Source organism: Salvia hispanica, chromosome 2 (genome assembly GCF_029641045.1).
Source record: "Salvia hispanica isolate PSC_SH4W2 chromosome 2, Shi_PSC_v1, whole genome shotgun sequence".
NCBI classification, from domain to species: domain Eukaryota; kingdom Viridiplantae; phylum Streptophyta; class Magnoliopsida; order Lamiales; family Lamiaceae; genus Salvia; species Salvia hispanica.
Window position 1 is genome coordinate 17639008 of NC_142693.1, and position 17849 is coordinate 17656856.

The window sequence follows — 17849 nt, forward strand, 5'->3', positions numbered from 1 at the left end:
GCCGATGGCCAAATCACAACTGATCGAGAAAGCAAATCTTGATGAAAGTTTCTCTACTGGTCGGTCGGAAGCAAATATTGCAAGTCAAATCCCTCCACCAGAAGGTAAAAATGAAGTGATACTCTAGTTGGTATGAAGTAGTAAATTCACTGAATGAAGTTAACTGTGTTTTTATGAATTTTATTAACTGTACTGTATGAACAACTTCACTGTATTATACTTATATTTTGTAAAGAATTAACATGAATGAACAAAATAACCTATTTGATGAAGTTATAACCTCACGTAATGAAGTAATATAAATCGATTACTTCACAATACTTTTGATATTTGAAAGTAAATGTATAAAAAAATGTGGCTGCGTAAATCAATTTAGTTCATTTCATGAGGATATTATTTCATTTCACGAGCCTACTTCATTTGATGAGACTATTAGTTTGGTGCTTGATTTTTGTGTTTTCGATTGTATGTTGTTAATGTGTGCTTCTAGTCCTTTCTGGACTCATTTGAATTATGTGGCAAAAATTAATATGCATCTTCTTAATTTGATTTATTATTTCGTAACTTGGAGACATTTCTTCATGCAAATCAAATCGCAAGGAAAGTTCGTCTAATGTTCGTATAAATTTTATTAAATGTGTTGTATGCATATTTTGGTAAGAAATAACATTGAATGAACTAACTAACCTATTTGGTGAAGTAGTATTCATAGGATGAAGTAACTGTGTTATATGCATATTTTGTGAAGAAATAACAGTTGAATGAACCAATTCAGCTATTTGATGAAGTAATAACCTCATGGAATGAAGTAATATAAACTGACCTGTTTTGTATGTATATTTAGCTGTGAATTATACTTTTAATGAACTAAAGAACCTAAATCATGAAGTTCTGAACTATTTTAATGATGTAACATAAACTATGTTTCAAATATTGAATTGTTGTTATGTGTTTATTGTATATAGGTGAAGAAAACGTTGGGGTCCTCCAACTCACAGCTGGGTGAGAAATCAAATTTGAGGAGTGAGATGAAGAGTTTCGGGAGATGTAGTTGATGCATGGTGACATGCTGATGAGGACATTTGTGCAGCCTGTCCCAGCGCCTAACAAATGGGTAGTGCCCAGAATCACGGCTCAGCCCATTGAGATGTGCTTATGTGTCAATTTTGGATGATTTCTTGTATTGGACAAGTTTGTGTTTTTTCCTTTTTTGTGATGGAGAGTTTGTATTGGTTATGGGGTTTATATAGTGAGGATGGTTTGTCGCCGTTTAAATTTTTGGACGTAAAACAAAATCTCATTTCAAAAGCACATTATGAAGTAATACCTACTAGAAATAAATTACTTCATATCGATCTGTTTATTACTACAAGCGTGAAAAAATTGAACGAAACCTACCTAGTAATGCTAATATTACTTCATTCAATCTGGTGATTCCTTCATTCAGCTAAACTATTACTTCATACTGATATGTTTATTACAACAAGCGTGAAAAAATCGAACGAAATCTACTAGGGGGAGTTTAACAATTGAGATTGATGCAGAAAAGGTGATACAGTTTGTTTGATTACTCAATCCATTTGCTTAACAATTGGGGGGAGTTTTAATTTTTTGAAGATAAAGCTCTTCCGTGGACACTGCAGAAATGAAATATGCGTAAAAGCATTTGAAGTCCTACTGGACTGGAATGGAATGAATTAAAAACCTAGTTCAATGAAGTAATTATGTTTTTGAATGAAGTAATAAATCTATTGGAATAAATTATACTATTGTTTACACTGAATAAAGTAAAAAACCTAGCTCAATATATTACGTGCTGGCATGAAGTAATAATCTTACTTGAATGAAGTAAAAATCAACTGAAATGAAGTAAAAACCAACTGGAATGAAGTAAAAACCTAGTTCAATGAATTCGAATGAAACATGTGTTAAATCATTTGAAAACCGACTGCATGCAATGAACTAAAAATATGTTTGAATGAAGTAACGACTCATTTAAATGAAGTAATATGGAATGAAGTAAAAATCTGTTCATTTTCAATATATTACGTACTGGAATGAAGTAATAAACTTACTTGAATGAAGTAAAAATCAACTGAAATGAAGTAAAAACCAATTGGAATGAAGTAAAAACCTAGTTCAATGAATTCGAATGAAACATGTGTTAAATCATTTGAAAACCTACTGCATGCAATGAACTAAAAACCTGTTTGAATGAAGTGGCGACTCATTTAAATGAAGTAATATGGAATGAAGTAAAAATCTGTTCATTTTCAATATATTACATACTGGAATGAACTAATGAACTTACTTGAATGAAGTAAAAACCAACTGGAATGAAGTAAAAATATTTTCATTTTAAATTTATTAGATAATAAACTGAAGTAATAAACTTACTATAATGAAATAAAAAACTACAAAAATGAATTAATACCTACTGGAAATAAATTACTTCATATTGATCTGTTTATTACTACAAGCGTGAAAAAATCGAATGAAACCTACTGGTGAAATAATTTACTAATGTTCTTCTTCTTCTTCGTCTTCTTCTTCTTATTATTATTATTATACGTACAACCCAGTACTGCTAATATTACTTCATTCAATCTGGTGATTACTTCATTCAGATAAACTATTACTTCATACTAATCTATTTATTACTACAAACGTAAAAAATAAAAATATACAAATTGTTAATCTCTTGTTAAATATAATTCATTCATAAACAAGGTTCAACTGTAGATTTTTCATCGGATGTGTTAAAAAAACTTTAGCAAAATTAAAAACACATCAGCTATCCAAAAAAATTGAATCGAAAAAACCGTGAACCTTCAAATGAGTTGTTGTCTTCTTCTACCTCTAAATCTGAATTCGTATGAAGAAGAGTGCCAATTGGTGTTTTTAGATCATCCATAAGCAGAATTCTTCTATGAGATTCTGAAGGTAAGCTTGAGAAGTAATCGGAATTCTGATCTCACGAAGTAATCGGAATTCTTCACGTCCGGCTTTGTTGTGTAGATATCTCCAGCTTTATACTCAGAGATGAATCACGATTTGATGCAGATCGCTATTGTTGAATTGATGAAATTGCAAAACAATCGATGAAATTGATGAATTGATGCAGATAGTGAATTGATTTAGGCGATGAAGGCGATGGAGACGATGGAAATTTAAGGAGATTACAGAAAGAAAATCGATGGACAATCTGTCCAATATAGGGCTTCAACTGGGATGGACAATCAGGTAAGTATGACACTGATATAAAACATACTCCCTCCGTTCCTTCATAGTTGAGTCATTTTTCCATTTCGGGAAGTTCCCTCATAGTTGATTCATTTCCGTATATAGTAACTTTTTCCTCTTTTTTACTTTATTCTCTCTTACTTTATTCTCTCTACCTTTTTCTCTTTCTTACTTTTTTATCTATTTATTTAACACACTCAACATTCATTTTTTAAACTCCGTGCCGAAAAGTTCCGCCTCAACTATGAGGGAACGGAGGGAGTACAAACTACTGTTAGTGGAAAATCAAAACAAAACAAAACAAAACATATTCATTCAACAAGCATATAAGTTCATTCAGTTGTATTACAACTTCATTATAACAAAAAATTAGTTCATTACGTGTTGTATTGATTGCATACAAACTATTGTTAGTGGAAAATGAAACCAAAACAAAACATATTCATTCAACAAGCATATAAGTTCATTCGATTATATTACAACTTCATTATAACGAGAAATTAGTTCATCATGTATCGTATTGATCGCATACAAACTACTATTAATGGAAAATGAAAACAAAACAAAACAAAACATATTCATTCAACAAGCATATATAAGTTCATTCAGCTGTGTTACTACTTCATTATAATCACATATTAGTTCATTATGATTCGTATTGATTGCATACAAACTACTGTCGCATACAAACATAGTAGAAAATCAAAACAAAACAAAACATATTCATTCAACAAGAATATTAGTTCATTCGGATGTATTACTACTTCATTATAATCAAAAATTAGTTCATTATGAGTCATATTTATCGCATACAATACAGAGCATGTCAGCATATCATATTATGATAAAAAATACTTCATTAGTGTATTTGTTACGCATTAATTCGACCTTTTACTTCATTATGAATATGTTTACAAACCTTCAACTGCGAATCTGAATCTGAATCTGTATCGAATAGAGTGTCTCCTTGATATTGTAGATCATCCAGAATTGATCAAATACTAGCTTCTTCATTATTGGTCGATGAAGATCCATCTTCAACCGCAGAATTTGTCGGTGTCGTTCCTACACCATCGAGCTGCCGATGAATTTCACGTGTAGAATTCTCCATGGATGACAATTGAAGTAGATCATGAATTGAAGGAATTGCGAAAACTGAGGCAGACCGATCAAGAATTTGATGCAGCATTTGCAAAACACACGATTGTTCGAAGATGCAGCAATTGAAGGAATTTGATCGCGATTGTTCGACGATGCAGCAATTGCAAAACAATCGTGAATTGAGGAAGCAAAACACGATGGAGGTAGAACGTGAATTGAAGGAAATGCAGATTGGGGCAGATCGCGATTGAGGTAGATCGTGGAGATCGATGCAGATTGAAGAAGATGTTGGTGCAGATTGAAGAATATGTTGATGCAGATTATACAGCTCACATAAATTGCGAGAAAATTGAGTAAAAATTGATGAAGATTGAGTGAAGATTGTATGAAGATCGAAGAGTTGAGAAGGAAAGAGATTCACGTATTGTTGAAGCTTAATAAACTGATTTCCAAAAATACCCCTCGGCATGTTTTTATTGAATAAAAAATTAAATTAATTCAATTAATCCTAACCACAAGATTAAGAAAATGGAGGGCCCTAATTTGATCTCTAGTTCGGCTCTTAAGATTGGTTCGACATTGATCACAACTCTATGTGGATCTATCTAGAGTTAATAAATCAAGACTTATCGAAAGACTATAATTTCCTACATTTAATAGCTTAAATTAAAATAAATCTATGCATAAATCTCTAAATATCAGACAATGACTAGCGCTTCTCTCTATACAAAAATCTTAACAAAAACTCTCATTTTCTAACTTAATCCCACAAATGTTATTGAAACTTATATGCATATCGTATAGTGTTACTTGAATATCGAATATTATTGGTGTTGTTAAATTCATAAATTATTTCAAAATCCAAGATTTTCAAAATCAAAATTTCTTGTCCAAGACATGGTGTGCTAGAAATAGAGGAAATTAAAATGAAGTGTTGAAAAAAATTGATTGGATAGTACTCCTAGAAATAATAAGTACGTTCCTGAACAAAATCAAATTTCTAGTAAACCAGAATCAAGTGTTTCTCACAACTCGAGCGCCATGCGTTCTACTTCTGAAATTGGTAAGTTGTCAGAAAACCTTTTCTGTTTCACATTCTTAGGCATTCAAGAATTCATTTTTAAGTTTGTAAAAATGGCAGGTGCATCGGTTATCGAGGCTGGTGCTAGTGGAGACCTCAACAAGCTTAAGGGTGAAGTCATTTTCTTGTTATTTCTTAACCCTTTTCTTGATTTCTCGTTGTGATAGTTTGATTTTGGCAGCAATTAGAAAAAAGGTTGGTGATAAGTGGGAATTCCGCAAAATATGCGATCAGTATAGTGACTTCTCCACTGGCTGGAATGTCTTGCATCACGCGGTTGAAATTGGACATTTTGAGATTTGCAAATTCTTGATCAAGAGCATCCAAGTTTCTGTTGATCCCTTCACTTACAAGAGTATTTTCTCTCTCTTTTCTTCTTACAATATTTATGCTATTTTGAATAAATTAGGGAGTGCCTATGTGATTCTTGATGAATTGTTTGTAAAACTGCACCAGTGGATACTCCAATAGCACAAGCTGCCAAAGGGGGACATGTCAAAATTGTGGAGTTTCTCATTGAACATGGTTCTGACACTAAACTTGCAAATGTTGAGGGATTCGCTCCCTTGCACTACGCAATTCTTAAAGGTTTGGCAGTTGTAATGTTGTGAAAGGCTTTGCTAATACTGATATTATGCTCTAATTGACTGGTTTTGTTTCAGGTAATATGGAGCTTATGAAATTGTTGCTGAGAAACCGTGCTTACGTAGAAGCACAGTGTGTAGATGGAACGCCTTTACAAATGGCTGTTTCTCGTGGAAATGTTGAGGCTGTCAAGTTTCTCTTGTCTAGTGGCGCAAACGTGGGCAAGCATAACCTTCTGTTGCACTGTTTGTCGATGATAATCTTGTTTAAATCATCGTTTGTTTTTCCATGGCATTATTAGGACAGTTTTTGTTTATTACTACTTTGCCAATCACACTGCTATGATCTTGTGATTTGCTGTGTTGACTAATGATGTAATCTTACGAGATTAATCCATTTGCTACTTTCCAATCTGCAGCCAGATTATTATTATGCAGTTGCGGACACCCCTCTTGGAATCGCAGTCAAGTCTCGCTCATTTGAATGCCTGAAATTGCTGCTCAAGGTATGTTTGGTGAATTGGAAATACTTGTGTTGTCTAATTTTCTGTTAGGGATTGATGTCTGTTGTTTTGAGATTGAGGGATGTACTTCAACGTCCGTTATCGTGGTAATGACTGTTTGCTAGCTAAATTATGATGATTTACTCAAATGGAAATCTCTAGGTGTCTGATGCCTTTTTCAGTATCTGAATTGCTTTTTCATGGTTTAAGTACTCTCTCCTTGCAGGCTAATGCAGACCCGAATGTCTATTTCAACGGGTTTAGTCCTTTGTCAGCTGCTGCGAGAGATGATGACACAAAATTTCTTACATCATTGCTTGCAGCTAAAGCAGATCCAAATTTAAAAGAAGAAGTTAGTTTCTTTGTTTCCCTTTCTTTACTATGCTATTATTCATCCTTCTTTAAACCAATTACTTCTCCTTTAACCTTATTGTATTGATAACGACGACTTTCAGGATGTCTTTAAACCTATCGAGGAGGCTGCTATGTTGCGTAACCGTGCAGCTATGGAGATTTTACTCCCAGTGACTAAACGGCTTGAATATCATCCAAATTGGACTATCGATGGCATAATCGAACACATCCAGTCTGATGAATTTTATGCATTGGTCTGAAACTTTACATTAATCGAAGTACATCTCAGCATCACTTTGATCTTCAATTGAACGCACAACCTCATCACGTTTCTTGCAGGGCGCGTTGAAAATGCAAATACTCTTGACTAAACTGGACAACAGAGGGATGGAATGCGCGATGAATAAGGAATTATACTCTGCAATGTTGCAATATAAAACGGTAAAACCTTTTCTTCTTCCAAGTGAGTGAATCATCCCGTCCTTGTCTACGTGTATGGAGTAGTAATACATGCGATGCGTAGGCTAGTAATTTTCGTCCATGTAACACGACATGGCTGTCAAAGCTAAGCATGTGGGAAACGCGCTTGGATTTGAAGATTCCTGCTTTGTTAGGTGCTCAGAAATGCATTAGACTCATGCCTGACCTCCCCATCCCCATTCGAGGAGAAATTGATTTTGCAGCTAATGTGATAGTTATGGTATGAAAATATGAAATACTACTTAAAAAGTTATAAATTCATCATCTAACAATTGATGATTTTGTTTTTTTTTTTTTTTGTGAAGAGATTCCTCATGACAACCCTTGCCTTCTCCTTGGATCCTTACAACAAGGCTGCTGGTAAATCATTTAGGTAACTGCACAAATTCTAATATTTTTCACCTTTTTTTTGTTATCAAAATATACAATTTATGTAACTTAGTGTTTTGGTTTTTGGTGGCAGAGTTTGTTTGTTTGATTACTTTGTTTGGATGACTCAGGCGAGCAGCTCGGACGAGATCTTGAGTATTATTGGATGTTTAACATCATAGATAATGTTGGATCATACTCTATGGTCACACTCATATACATTGATTCGTAGTGTTATGTTACATGCTTAATTGCATTGTTTCTCGGCTATATGTAGCATGTATATAGTACTATCGTTTTGTCCACATCGCTAAAGTGCATAACATAGAGGCAATTAGGTATAAATTAAAGAATCCACGAAACTGTGAATTAGGGATATAATCAACGAAACGAAGAAATAATTACGTGTGAGGGAAATGAAAAAAAACTGTGAATCACTCAGAAATGGTGTGTAAAGAAGGCACCCAGGGATGGCGACTTTGTTGAACGGTGTTGGTGAAGAGGCGGTCCACGGGAAGGTCGTGGAGACGAGCAGTAGCAAGGAGTTTCTCCAACTCTGTCTTGGTAATCTTGATCTTCACCATTGATGGCAAAGAGGTATCTTCCTCAGGCTTAGCCCATTCATTTTCCCACTCATCCAGAGATGCCCATGATTCACGCTTGCAACAGTTTCCCATCTCTCTTCTCTGCTGCCTCTCTATGCATACATATATATGAGCTATGTATATGTATGCCTGCACTTTTTTCTTTTTATATGGAACAACAAGTGTGAACACTTTGGTAGATGGCATAACTTCATTCCATGAGAATTGGACTAGTATTAAGTAGATTTATAGACCATTTGTTTCAAGTCAACTGCCAATTTTCTCAATAATTATTTGTTTATAACTTATCGTTTCAATAAAAATTCAGTGGTCTAGACATATTGTCATATGGTGCGTCCAGTCAATCACAATTATAGAAATATTATCTCTTCTTCTTTTTTTCATGCAAATGTGATTGATTGAACACACAGCATGATAATATGTATGGACCACTAAATTTTTATTCATTTTGAGATTTTTAGTTTCCTTAATACCATTGCATCATTCAATTGACCATTTGTTTTAGGTGAATTGGGAATCTTCTCATTACTTAGTAGTATTTGTTTATAACTTATTGTTTTAATTAAAATTCAGTGGTCTGAACATATTGTCACATGGTGTATCTAGTCAATCCCAATTATAGAAATATCCTCTCCTTTTTTTCCTATAATTGTGATTGATTGAACACATCACATGACAATATATCTGGACCACTGAATTTTTATTCAGTTTTGAGGGTTTTTTGTGTTTCCTTAATACCATTGCTTCATTCAAGATGATATTTCATGCAAAGCGATTGAATTGGTGGAAATTAGAAGGGAAAAAATTGGAATAAGATTTGAAATGACCAAGTAAACTAGATGGTGATGTGCTTCTAAATTTTGGAATTTTTATTAGAAAATTGAAATGGAAGATATTATTTTTCTGGAGATATTTGTGATACAGCTTAACTCTCCAAGATTAGTGCTGAAAATTCTGTCTTGCGAATGAATTTTAGAAACCGTGTGTAAAAGAAAGATCAACAACTTTGTCTCAGCAAAGGTCTATGTCGTTATCATATATACACTTGCGATAAAGAAATATGTCAACGTTTTGGTCCATTCAATAATTATATTTCATTTTAACACTTTAATTACACAATTGTTAGTCATTTTCATTCATTTATTTGTGAATTAATTTAATTAAATATATAACCGAGATTAAAAAAAATAAGAAATGATAAAATAGGTGGGGCTCATTAGTTGTAGACAATTTCTCTCGGAATTGATTTTCTCCCAAATCATTCATATCTGAAAACATTTTTAATGATGTCAATATTTATTACAGGAACAATCAATTTTAATTTAGTAACTTTTATGTAAAAATTAGTTTTTTAAAGTTGACGATGAAGGAAGAAATCGCACAAATAAAATCATAAAATTTAAATGTTTTGTGTATGGCATTATTGGCATATGCAATGAACGAGTTTGAATCAGCATTCATTAGTTGATTCTTTTGATTCAATGTAAAATTAAATTGATCAAATAATCCAATTGTACTTCTTTATGTATTTCCATTTTTCTGCTTGTAATATCTTTAAGTTAACTTTTAAAGAAACTTTATCATAAAAAATTGATATAAATAGATCTTTCTATTTTTCCATCCAAAGACTCACATTCATTAACCGGCGAAGTGGTTGAATTTAATATCATTTGAATTGAGCCTTCAATTTAATTTAGTCATACTGAATCAAAAAATAATAGTATAAAAATATTTCATATACCATAATTTTAAAAAGGAAAATAAAAACGCAACTGTAAATCATTAAGTGAAATGACCAACTAACAAATTTAACCACTGTGATTTTTAAAATGGCTGATAGTTTTTTTTATTTCATGACCCTATCTTCCACTATATTTAGAAAAAAAATTATCCCCAATTAATAATTATCGTTTTGCTTCGAATGTCCATGACTTTCAACGTTTTCCATAAAAAAAATAAAAATGTCCCGCGATAAAAAATTTGGTGAAGGAAGGGTGATTAATCTGCCACGACGTCGTTTTAACCAAAAATTAAAAATACTTTGATTGGCTCCGACCATTTACACCAAATTCAAATTCATTTTAGTTTAAATATCACATCAAATATGATTCTACTCTAACCGCAATTCATTTTAGTATAAATATCACGTCAAATATGATTCTACTCTAACCAATTATACTGAACTCAAACTTAAGCAAATATTCTCTATATTATGCATTTTTTATTCACAAAATTTGAAAAAGTTTTTAGTTTTGGTTTAGTGTAAACTGAAAGATATAATATTTTTTCACTCAAAAACCAAAATTGAGATTGGTTTTGAAGTAGTGTTGGAGCTAATACCTATCTGGCTATCACATTTTAGGTTTTAGTGTACTTTTAGAGATGATCTTAGGAGTAGTATTTTGTTTCTAACTCTAGAAAGTCTCTTTGTTTTGATTTTTTCTTTAAAATTTTAGATATTTTTTAAACACGACAAAAGTTCAAAACACAAAATAATAGTATCAGTATTTTATTTTATTACTCACTCCTTCCCCTTTTAGAAATTTTGATTTTCTATTTTAGTCCGTCCGCAATAAGAAATCTTGCTTCCTTTTTACTATCAATAGTATAGATAAGCCTCATAATTTACCAATACATTTCACTCATATTTTATAAAAAAATAAAAATATAGAGCAGATCTTATACTTTATTATCTCTTCCTACCCACTTTTCTGGATCAAGATTCAACTGGTAATATAGAAGAAAAAGAGTAATAAATAAACAAAAAATTTATAAATTACGTCACATTGGACTCGAGTGAGACATGATAACAACATCCTTTTTGAAATTGCCGTAAATAGAAGTTGTATAAACATGGTGAAAGAGGGCCTAGATGGCGCATGAAATTGCGTGCACATAGTGGCAATCCACAACCCAACACACATCCCTCTGCTTAGTGTCACCTCCCAAATTCCTCACACTTGTTGGATTTGTACACTCTGTTTCACCAACTCCCGAATCCACATGTACACCACTGATCCTGATGATTCCTCGCCCCAATAGAAGCCCCGCCGCCACTCCTTCTCCGCAGCCTCGAAACCGCCCTCTCTCCGCCAGAAACCTCGCCGCCTCGCTGTGGCGCTCCACTGCTGCCGGCGGCACCGCCTCTTTTGATCGCCTCTGTTTTCAGGTGATCGATCCTCTGTTTTTCACCATAACTTCTAATGATTGCTTTTCCCCTTTTTCTATTCCCTAATTGAGTTTCAAATTTCAAACGAATTGGAAATTTTGACACAATTCTCATTAATTCATGGAATTTGGGAGGAAATAATAGTTGCTCTAGGTTCTGCCTTTAGTAGTAAGCTTTGAATGATTGTTCTTCCATATTAAATCGATCAAATTTTATGTTGTGCTTGTGTTTTTATCTCTCACGTTTGTGATTCAGTTTTTTTTTTACTGTGCAATTTCAGTTTCCGACTCACAATTTGGAAGGAGCTACGAAATGGGATTGCTCTGACTATTTTAAATCTCGAAAACATGTAAATGAAGTCGAAACGGGGCGAATGAGGATGATGGAAGTGATCGAGAACATGGCCGATGGTGTTAGAGCCGAGAGGAGGATTTGTAAAGATATAAAGAAGATGAATGCATCTCTTCTCCGCGACATTGGTGATGTTAAGTCATCAGCAGTGAAGCTCCTCCACAATCTCCAGAGGGAGAGGAAGGCGCGAGTGGAGTTAGAGGGCGCGTGCTATGGTCTAGCAAGAGAGATCGAAGGAAGAAGGGCGGAAACATTGGCCTTGAGGGAACAACAACAAAGGGTTAGATTGGAAGTTGAAAAGGAGAGGAGAATGAGGCAAATGGCTGAGGTTTGGAGGGAGGAGCAAGCGCAGATCAAGTTAGCCGAGGCAAACGTTATACTAGAGGATAAGTATGCCGAGGTAAACGGCCTCATAGCCGAGCTCAAAGCATTCCTGACAAGTTCAGATTCAAACTCAAATGCAGAAATTCTAAGTGAGGTTTTTGGCCTTGTGATGACCAAAGGTGCTAAGGAGTCAAACAACGCGCGAAAAAGTGAAGCTGGAACGAGAAGTGGCGGTCATGGTGAGGGATCGATGAATAAAGGCTCAAGCACTGGTCAAATTTGCTCAGCAAAGGCTAAAGGCTCATCAAGGGTGATCAATGGGTGTTCGGCTAGGAGGAATCCGCACATCGTTCGAGCTATGAAGGGGCATATTGAGTGGCCGAGGCTTGGCTCGGGAAGCCAAGTTGGAGAGCCAGAAAATGGTGCTGAGGCACAAGGCTTAAAAGTTTGATTATATTTACTTAGATCACACTATACATACTTTGTTCATTTCTTGTTAGAGTAATTGAGTCATCTTGTCCTTGACTATTTTGCATGATAAATGGGTCCCTTTTACCTCAAGTTTCCCATAATGAAATTATAGAATGTTGATATATGCATGTGTGTGTATGTGTGTGAGAGAGGGAGAGAACTGTCCTTTACAAGCATCCAATGTAGGATGTTTGATTGAATCATCATCATTCCATGTTGTTTCTTGTGCACCATTTCTTATACTCAACCAACTACTACTATAATTTGTTGACATTTTTTTCTTTTTTCTTTTGGATGATATGACATAGGTCGATTTTTTGGGGATATTTGTTTTGAGACTTGAGATTGAGGGTCTTGACAACAACTGGATTAGAATTTCCATGGGTGTTGAAATGAAAGCCCAATTGTGAATGGGTGAAAGCCCATCTGGTTTAGTAAAGCCTAGTTATATACTAGTAATGAAATGATATTATTATGATTCGATTTTGTCTCATTCTTAGAAGTGTTTTACTTGAAAATATTTCACCATTTAGTACTCATCGTTTGATTTTTTGAAATAAATTGTCCCATAAAAAATCCATGGTGGGCGGAACATCGACGTGCAGTCGAAATTACATGTTAATAGAATAATCGAAGTGTAATTTTGGATAATCAACGCGTAATTTCAATTGTAACGTTAATATTTTGATAGCTAATCAAATTATATTCAACTAAACAATGAGCATTTTCGGATAAACGCCCAAATAATATGACAAAATATTACCAGTATTATAAAGTGGAAAAGTAAGAATTTGGTGGCTATCCCTATATATTGAATGGAACCTTCTAACCCTCACACTTATTATTACATTGACAATTGAGACAGCCATACATACATGAGTCATGCAAAGCTTATTGGCAATATATAATGATCTGGAAAGGCTTATTTTTCAACATGACAACTGATGAGAGGCCAATGCTACTTGCACTTATAAAGTTATTAGATGTATCGAGATAGAGATCTTATAAAGTTGCTTCGAATCGTTACATCAACAGGCTAGTAAAAGGCAACACCCTTTTAATTATATATGAGAATTCAACCATCAATAGTTGGGTTGGATTGGATAGGAACACATTTCTAATCAAGACCAGCCCTAATGGAAGGGCCCTCAAATTTGAAAAGCATCCATTTTTATTTTGTTTAATATAAATAAGTTTATTACCTATAGCCCAATAGTCATTACCTATTTGAGAAAAATTCTCTTCCATTACAGCAATGGCTATCACTGATTTGGTTGAATCTGTGATGGTTTTTCAGTAGGTGATCTTGATTGATTATCATTAATAAGTAATTTGTGAATATAATATGGTGACTAGAAAATATGCATCTTGAAGTATAAACAATTAAAAAAAACATTGCTGAGGTGATGACAATTCACAAATTTCTACTAAGTTTCAAGAAACAAGAAAATTTCGGTGCACGTATTTAACTAGATAGGATCGTCGAGACGTCCAGTTCCTATAGAATCTATCGCTAAAATCCCCTTAGAGGGGGATAAGTCTAAGCGGAGCGAAAATGATTTTTCATGATAAAATGCAAAGTATTAGTATCACATAAAATTTGTGAATGATTGATTTCTGTAATGATGAGTAAGGAAAGTCCATCTTTATATTGAAGAGGATGTATTGAATTCACAATTCAAAGAAAGAGGTGTGCACCTTTATTCACAGCATTGAAAACATTAATTATGGGTTTAAGAATCAATTATGTGCATTAATTGTATAAGAGTAAAGGTCAATTTGGTTCAAAACATTCTCTATTTTAAAAAATAGGTCCATAACAAATAAAAATGTTGACGAAGTAGTCCTTTTTTTTATGGTTCCGTCAAAAAACAACGGTCAACGCTAATTGCACAATGGCATGACTGTTAATTTTTTGACGGAACCATAAAAAAAAGTCATTAAGACAAGAATTTCATTTGTTATAGACCTGTTTTTCAAAAAGTGAATGTTTTGGACCAAACTTTTATTTTGGTTATATGTTGAGGACCAAAATTAATTTTTACTCACTGTATAATGTATGAAAGACCAACCCTTCAAGAAATGATAAATGCCACACTTTGACAAATAGTATTACTTTAATCATTAGCATGTTAATTTTATACTTTGATTGTAGAAAGGATGATATTAATCAATTCTTGATTGTCACTAAAATGACGACAGATTTGATTGGTTATGGTTTAGCCAAGAAAATGACCTAATAAAGCATAGATTATCAAGCATTTAATCATTGAGGTACAAGGGACCTAGCATTAATGAAAACGTAGAAAAACCCCACTTTGTGTTGAAAGAGCCACTACTCTCACTTCATGTGGGGAAGACAAATAGTGAATTTATAATAATGTTTCAAATATTTTTTTGTGAATATGGTCTTCATTAAATAAATTTGCAGAAATTGATGTTGAATGACATGGAGTTTGAAAAAATCTTAATACAAGTACACAAGGTTTTGCACAATTTTTTTTTTACGTCAAGTAAAATAATTTCTCATACTTATACAATGGGTAGGTACAATATATCTTACCAAAACCATATACCGCATACCTTTACCGAAAAGTTGGTATGTGAAAAAATCGTACCTTTACCTTACCAAATTTTCGGTATACCTTATCTTGCGACTCCAGTCACTCCACCCGCACCGAACCGGCGAACCCAACCCGATGCGCCACAGTCTGGTCTACAAGTGGATTACACTTTTCTATGCTGTGAAAAGCCAAGATTCTGGTTTATTTTCTCTAATTAAATCATTATTATACGCTGTTTGTTTAAATTATTCGTTAATTGTGATCCTGTACTTGTGATCACTGATTTTATTACCAACATTATGGTGTCCGTTTTGAACAGAATCTCATTATCAAATAAGTAATGATTATACTATAGTATTTGTTGTACTTAGAAGAATAAGAAGAGGGGAAATTTGATTGGCCGACATCGACTTGACTTTATAACTGCATTTAAACCATCAAAATTGGAATCTTCATCGTCATTACACATCTCAATAATATATTTCCTGTTGATCGATGTTATATCGTGGCCAAATTGCGGCGATTAATTGCATTTATCATTAAGTAAGTATTCCATCAGTCTCTAAGTAAGAGTTCCAATCATTTTTCCGCCCTTTATTTTATAAAAATAATAGTAATAAATAGTTAAAATGGAGAAATGGTAAAGACTCTCACTTTAATAGCTTCTCAGCATTATTCTCTCTTACTTTACCATTTCTCCATTAAAGCAACATAGAGTATCATTTTCACAAAACGAGTGTAAAAAAGTGACCGAGACTTCTAAAGTGGTACGGAGGGAGTAATTAAATATGCAGACACACACATAATAATAATAATAATAATAATAATAATAATAATAATAATAATAATAATAATAATAATAAATAAATAAATAAAAGAAAAAAGAAGAAGTACATTTTGAAATGTGGTACGATAGCAAATGCAAGAAGAGATACGCTTTATTGACAGTATTTTATTTTCCATAATATATTAAGAGGGAGAGAGAAATAAATAAATCAAAATATGATGATCTACAATCATTGAGACCTAGAATCTTGAGCATATCGTTAATTGGTTAGCTCATCATAATCATAGGCCTATAGGAAAGACAAGGTTAATATTTGAGTAAATGGACATTTCGCATTTTTGCACATATTTAAATATACTACGTCATTTCTCTGCTATTAATAATTTGATTTTTCATTTTAATCCGTTCATAAAAATTAAAATCCTTCTATTTTTAATAAATTTTATACCGTTCATTTCTCTAATGGAAGATATGTTTAGAATATAAATTTAATTACCCGTACCAATTTAATTCGTAAATAAATTTCAAAATATAATGAATTGAATTCTTATAAAAATTACTGCGTTTCATTTCACTGTGGTGAAATAAGCAATAAACAAATAAGAGAGATTCCTTACCTAATAAAGAAAAACAAAATGCAACTTCAAGAGCTTGGCAGTCGGGATGATTTTGTGCATAACTCAATTTGTAATTTTTAACTTATTTTTAGATTGTACAAAAAAGGTAACAAAATGTTGCAATTAAAATTCTCACATTTTCAAATTCCCACCATTTGGGAGCTTCATTCAAATTCGAAAAAATCAAAGTTTGGGCTTTGACAAATTTGAAATATTTATATCAATGTCTCTAATGCCATTTGTTGTAATATTTGGAAAATTAAATCTTTTGTAAAATAAAATTGACTTATTTGTATAGAAACTTCTTTATTTTCTCTAATTAATGAATTGTACCAAGAATTATTCATACATCAGATTAACATACACATGGTTACCAAAGATACGAAGTTTTAGCATAATTCGTTCAACAAGTAAAGTTTCTATCTACTCCCTCCATCCCATAGAAACATGTCATATTTCCCTTTTCATCAGTCCCATACAAATAGTCTATATTCATTTATGACAAACTTTTCCTATTTCTCTTTTACTTTATCTTTAATACGTCCCACCATTTAGACACAATTTTAACTATTTTTTCCCCTTCTCTCTTATTTTATCAATTATGCATTAAAATTTGTATCAACCCCTATAGGATGAAGGGAGTATTTTGTAATTAATTGTGCACAACACAATCCAGTTACGAATCTATATCATATGATTCACATTTTTATATGTAACTTGTGTTGCGTATCATTAGATGATGGACAATAATTTTAGACGTATACGAAGTGTGGTCCATGTATTGCATTTGCTCAACATTTCCAAAATTATAGGGAACGAACAATAACAATCACCTCATCATTAACATAATAACATAATTATTAATAACCTCGTCATTAACATATGCAGTAATCGAACAGATATAATGAACCGATGTGAAATCTTGATAATGTTTTCTGTTAATATTGAAGACGACAAGTAATTTTCTGGTCCCACCAACTCTATTCACGGCCGTCCAATAAGCCTATAGAAAGCGACTCCACCTTGCTCTTCTTGTACTGCTCCGCACACGAGCAAAACCACGAGATTCTTTTCTTTTATTGATTTTTTCACATTATTAGAGCAACACCGTAGCTCGCTTCAAAAATAGGGGACAATTTATTTACTTGGATTTTGCATCTCTCTCACTCGACTCTCCAAATAAAAGAAACAAATATTCAAAAAAGAAATGTACAAATTCAAATATTAAATTAAAATGTCATTACCA

General features: G+C 33.0%; 2 protein-coding genes across 2 annotated transcripts; both read left to right on the forward strand.

The window, feature by feature from the left end:
- Nucleotides 1-5197: 5197 nt before the first annotated feature.
- On the forward strand, nucleotides 5198-8020 carry LOC125202154 (uncharacterized). The gene is made up of 12 exons (XM_089064299.1): nucleotides 5198-5407; nucleotides 5486-5536; nucleotides 5607-5780; nucleotides 5882-6013; nucleotides 6088-6227; nucleotides 6429-6515; nucleotides 6739-6864; nucleotides 6968-7120; nucleotides 7206-7307; nucleotides 7390-7566; nucleotides 7652-7719; nucleotides 7810-8020. The coding sequence occupies exons 1-12, from the start codon at nucleotides 5386-5388 to the stop codon at nucleotides 7895-7897; spliced, it is 1320 nt and encodes a 439-aa protein (XP_088920425.1). The 5' UTR covers nucleotides 5198-5385; the 3' UTR covers nucleotides 7898-8020.
- A 3153-nt stretch (nucleotides 8021-11173) lies between these two features.
- Nucleotides 11174-12759, forward strand: LOC125207174 (uncharacterized). The gene is made up of 2 exons (XM_048106405.2): nucleotides 11174-11489; nucleotides 11770-12759. The coding sequence occupies exons 1-2, from the start codon at nucleotides 11343-11345 to the stop codon at nucleotides 12613-12615; spliced, it is 993 nt and encodes a 330-aa protein (XP_047962362.1). The 5' UTR covers nucleotides 11174-11342; the 3' UTR covers nucleotides 12616-12759.
- Nucleotides 12760-17849: the final 5090 nt, after the last annotated feature.

Excerpts from the sequence above, each read along its gene's own strand:
- LOC125207174 (XM_048106405.2), top strand. The coding sequence starts at position 11,343 with ATGATTCCTCGCCCCAATAGAAGCCCCGCCGCCACTCCTTCTCCGCAG. Across the intron at positions 11,490-11,769 it reads TTGATCGCCTCTGTTTTCAG|TTTCCGACTCACAATTTGGA; the intron begins GTGATCGATCCT and ends GTGCAATTTCAG.
- LOC125202154 (XM_089064299.1), top strand. The coding sequence starts at position 5,386 with ATGCGTTCTACTTCTGAAATTG. Across the intron at positions 6,865-6,967 it reads ATCCAAATTTAAAAGAAGAA|GATGTCTTTAAACCTATCGA; the intron begins GTTAGTTTCTTT and ends GACGACTTTCAG. Across the intron at positions 7,121-7,205 it reads CTGATGAATTTTATGCATTG|GGCGCGTTGAAAATGCAAAT; the intron begins GTCTGAAACTTT and ends CGTTTCTTGCAG.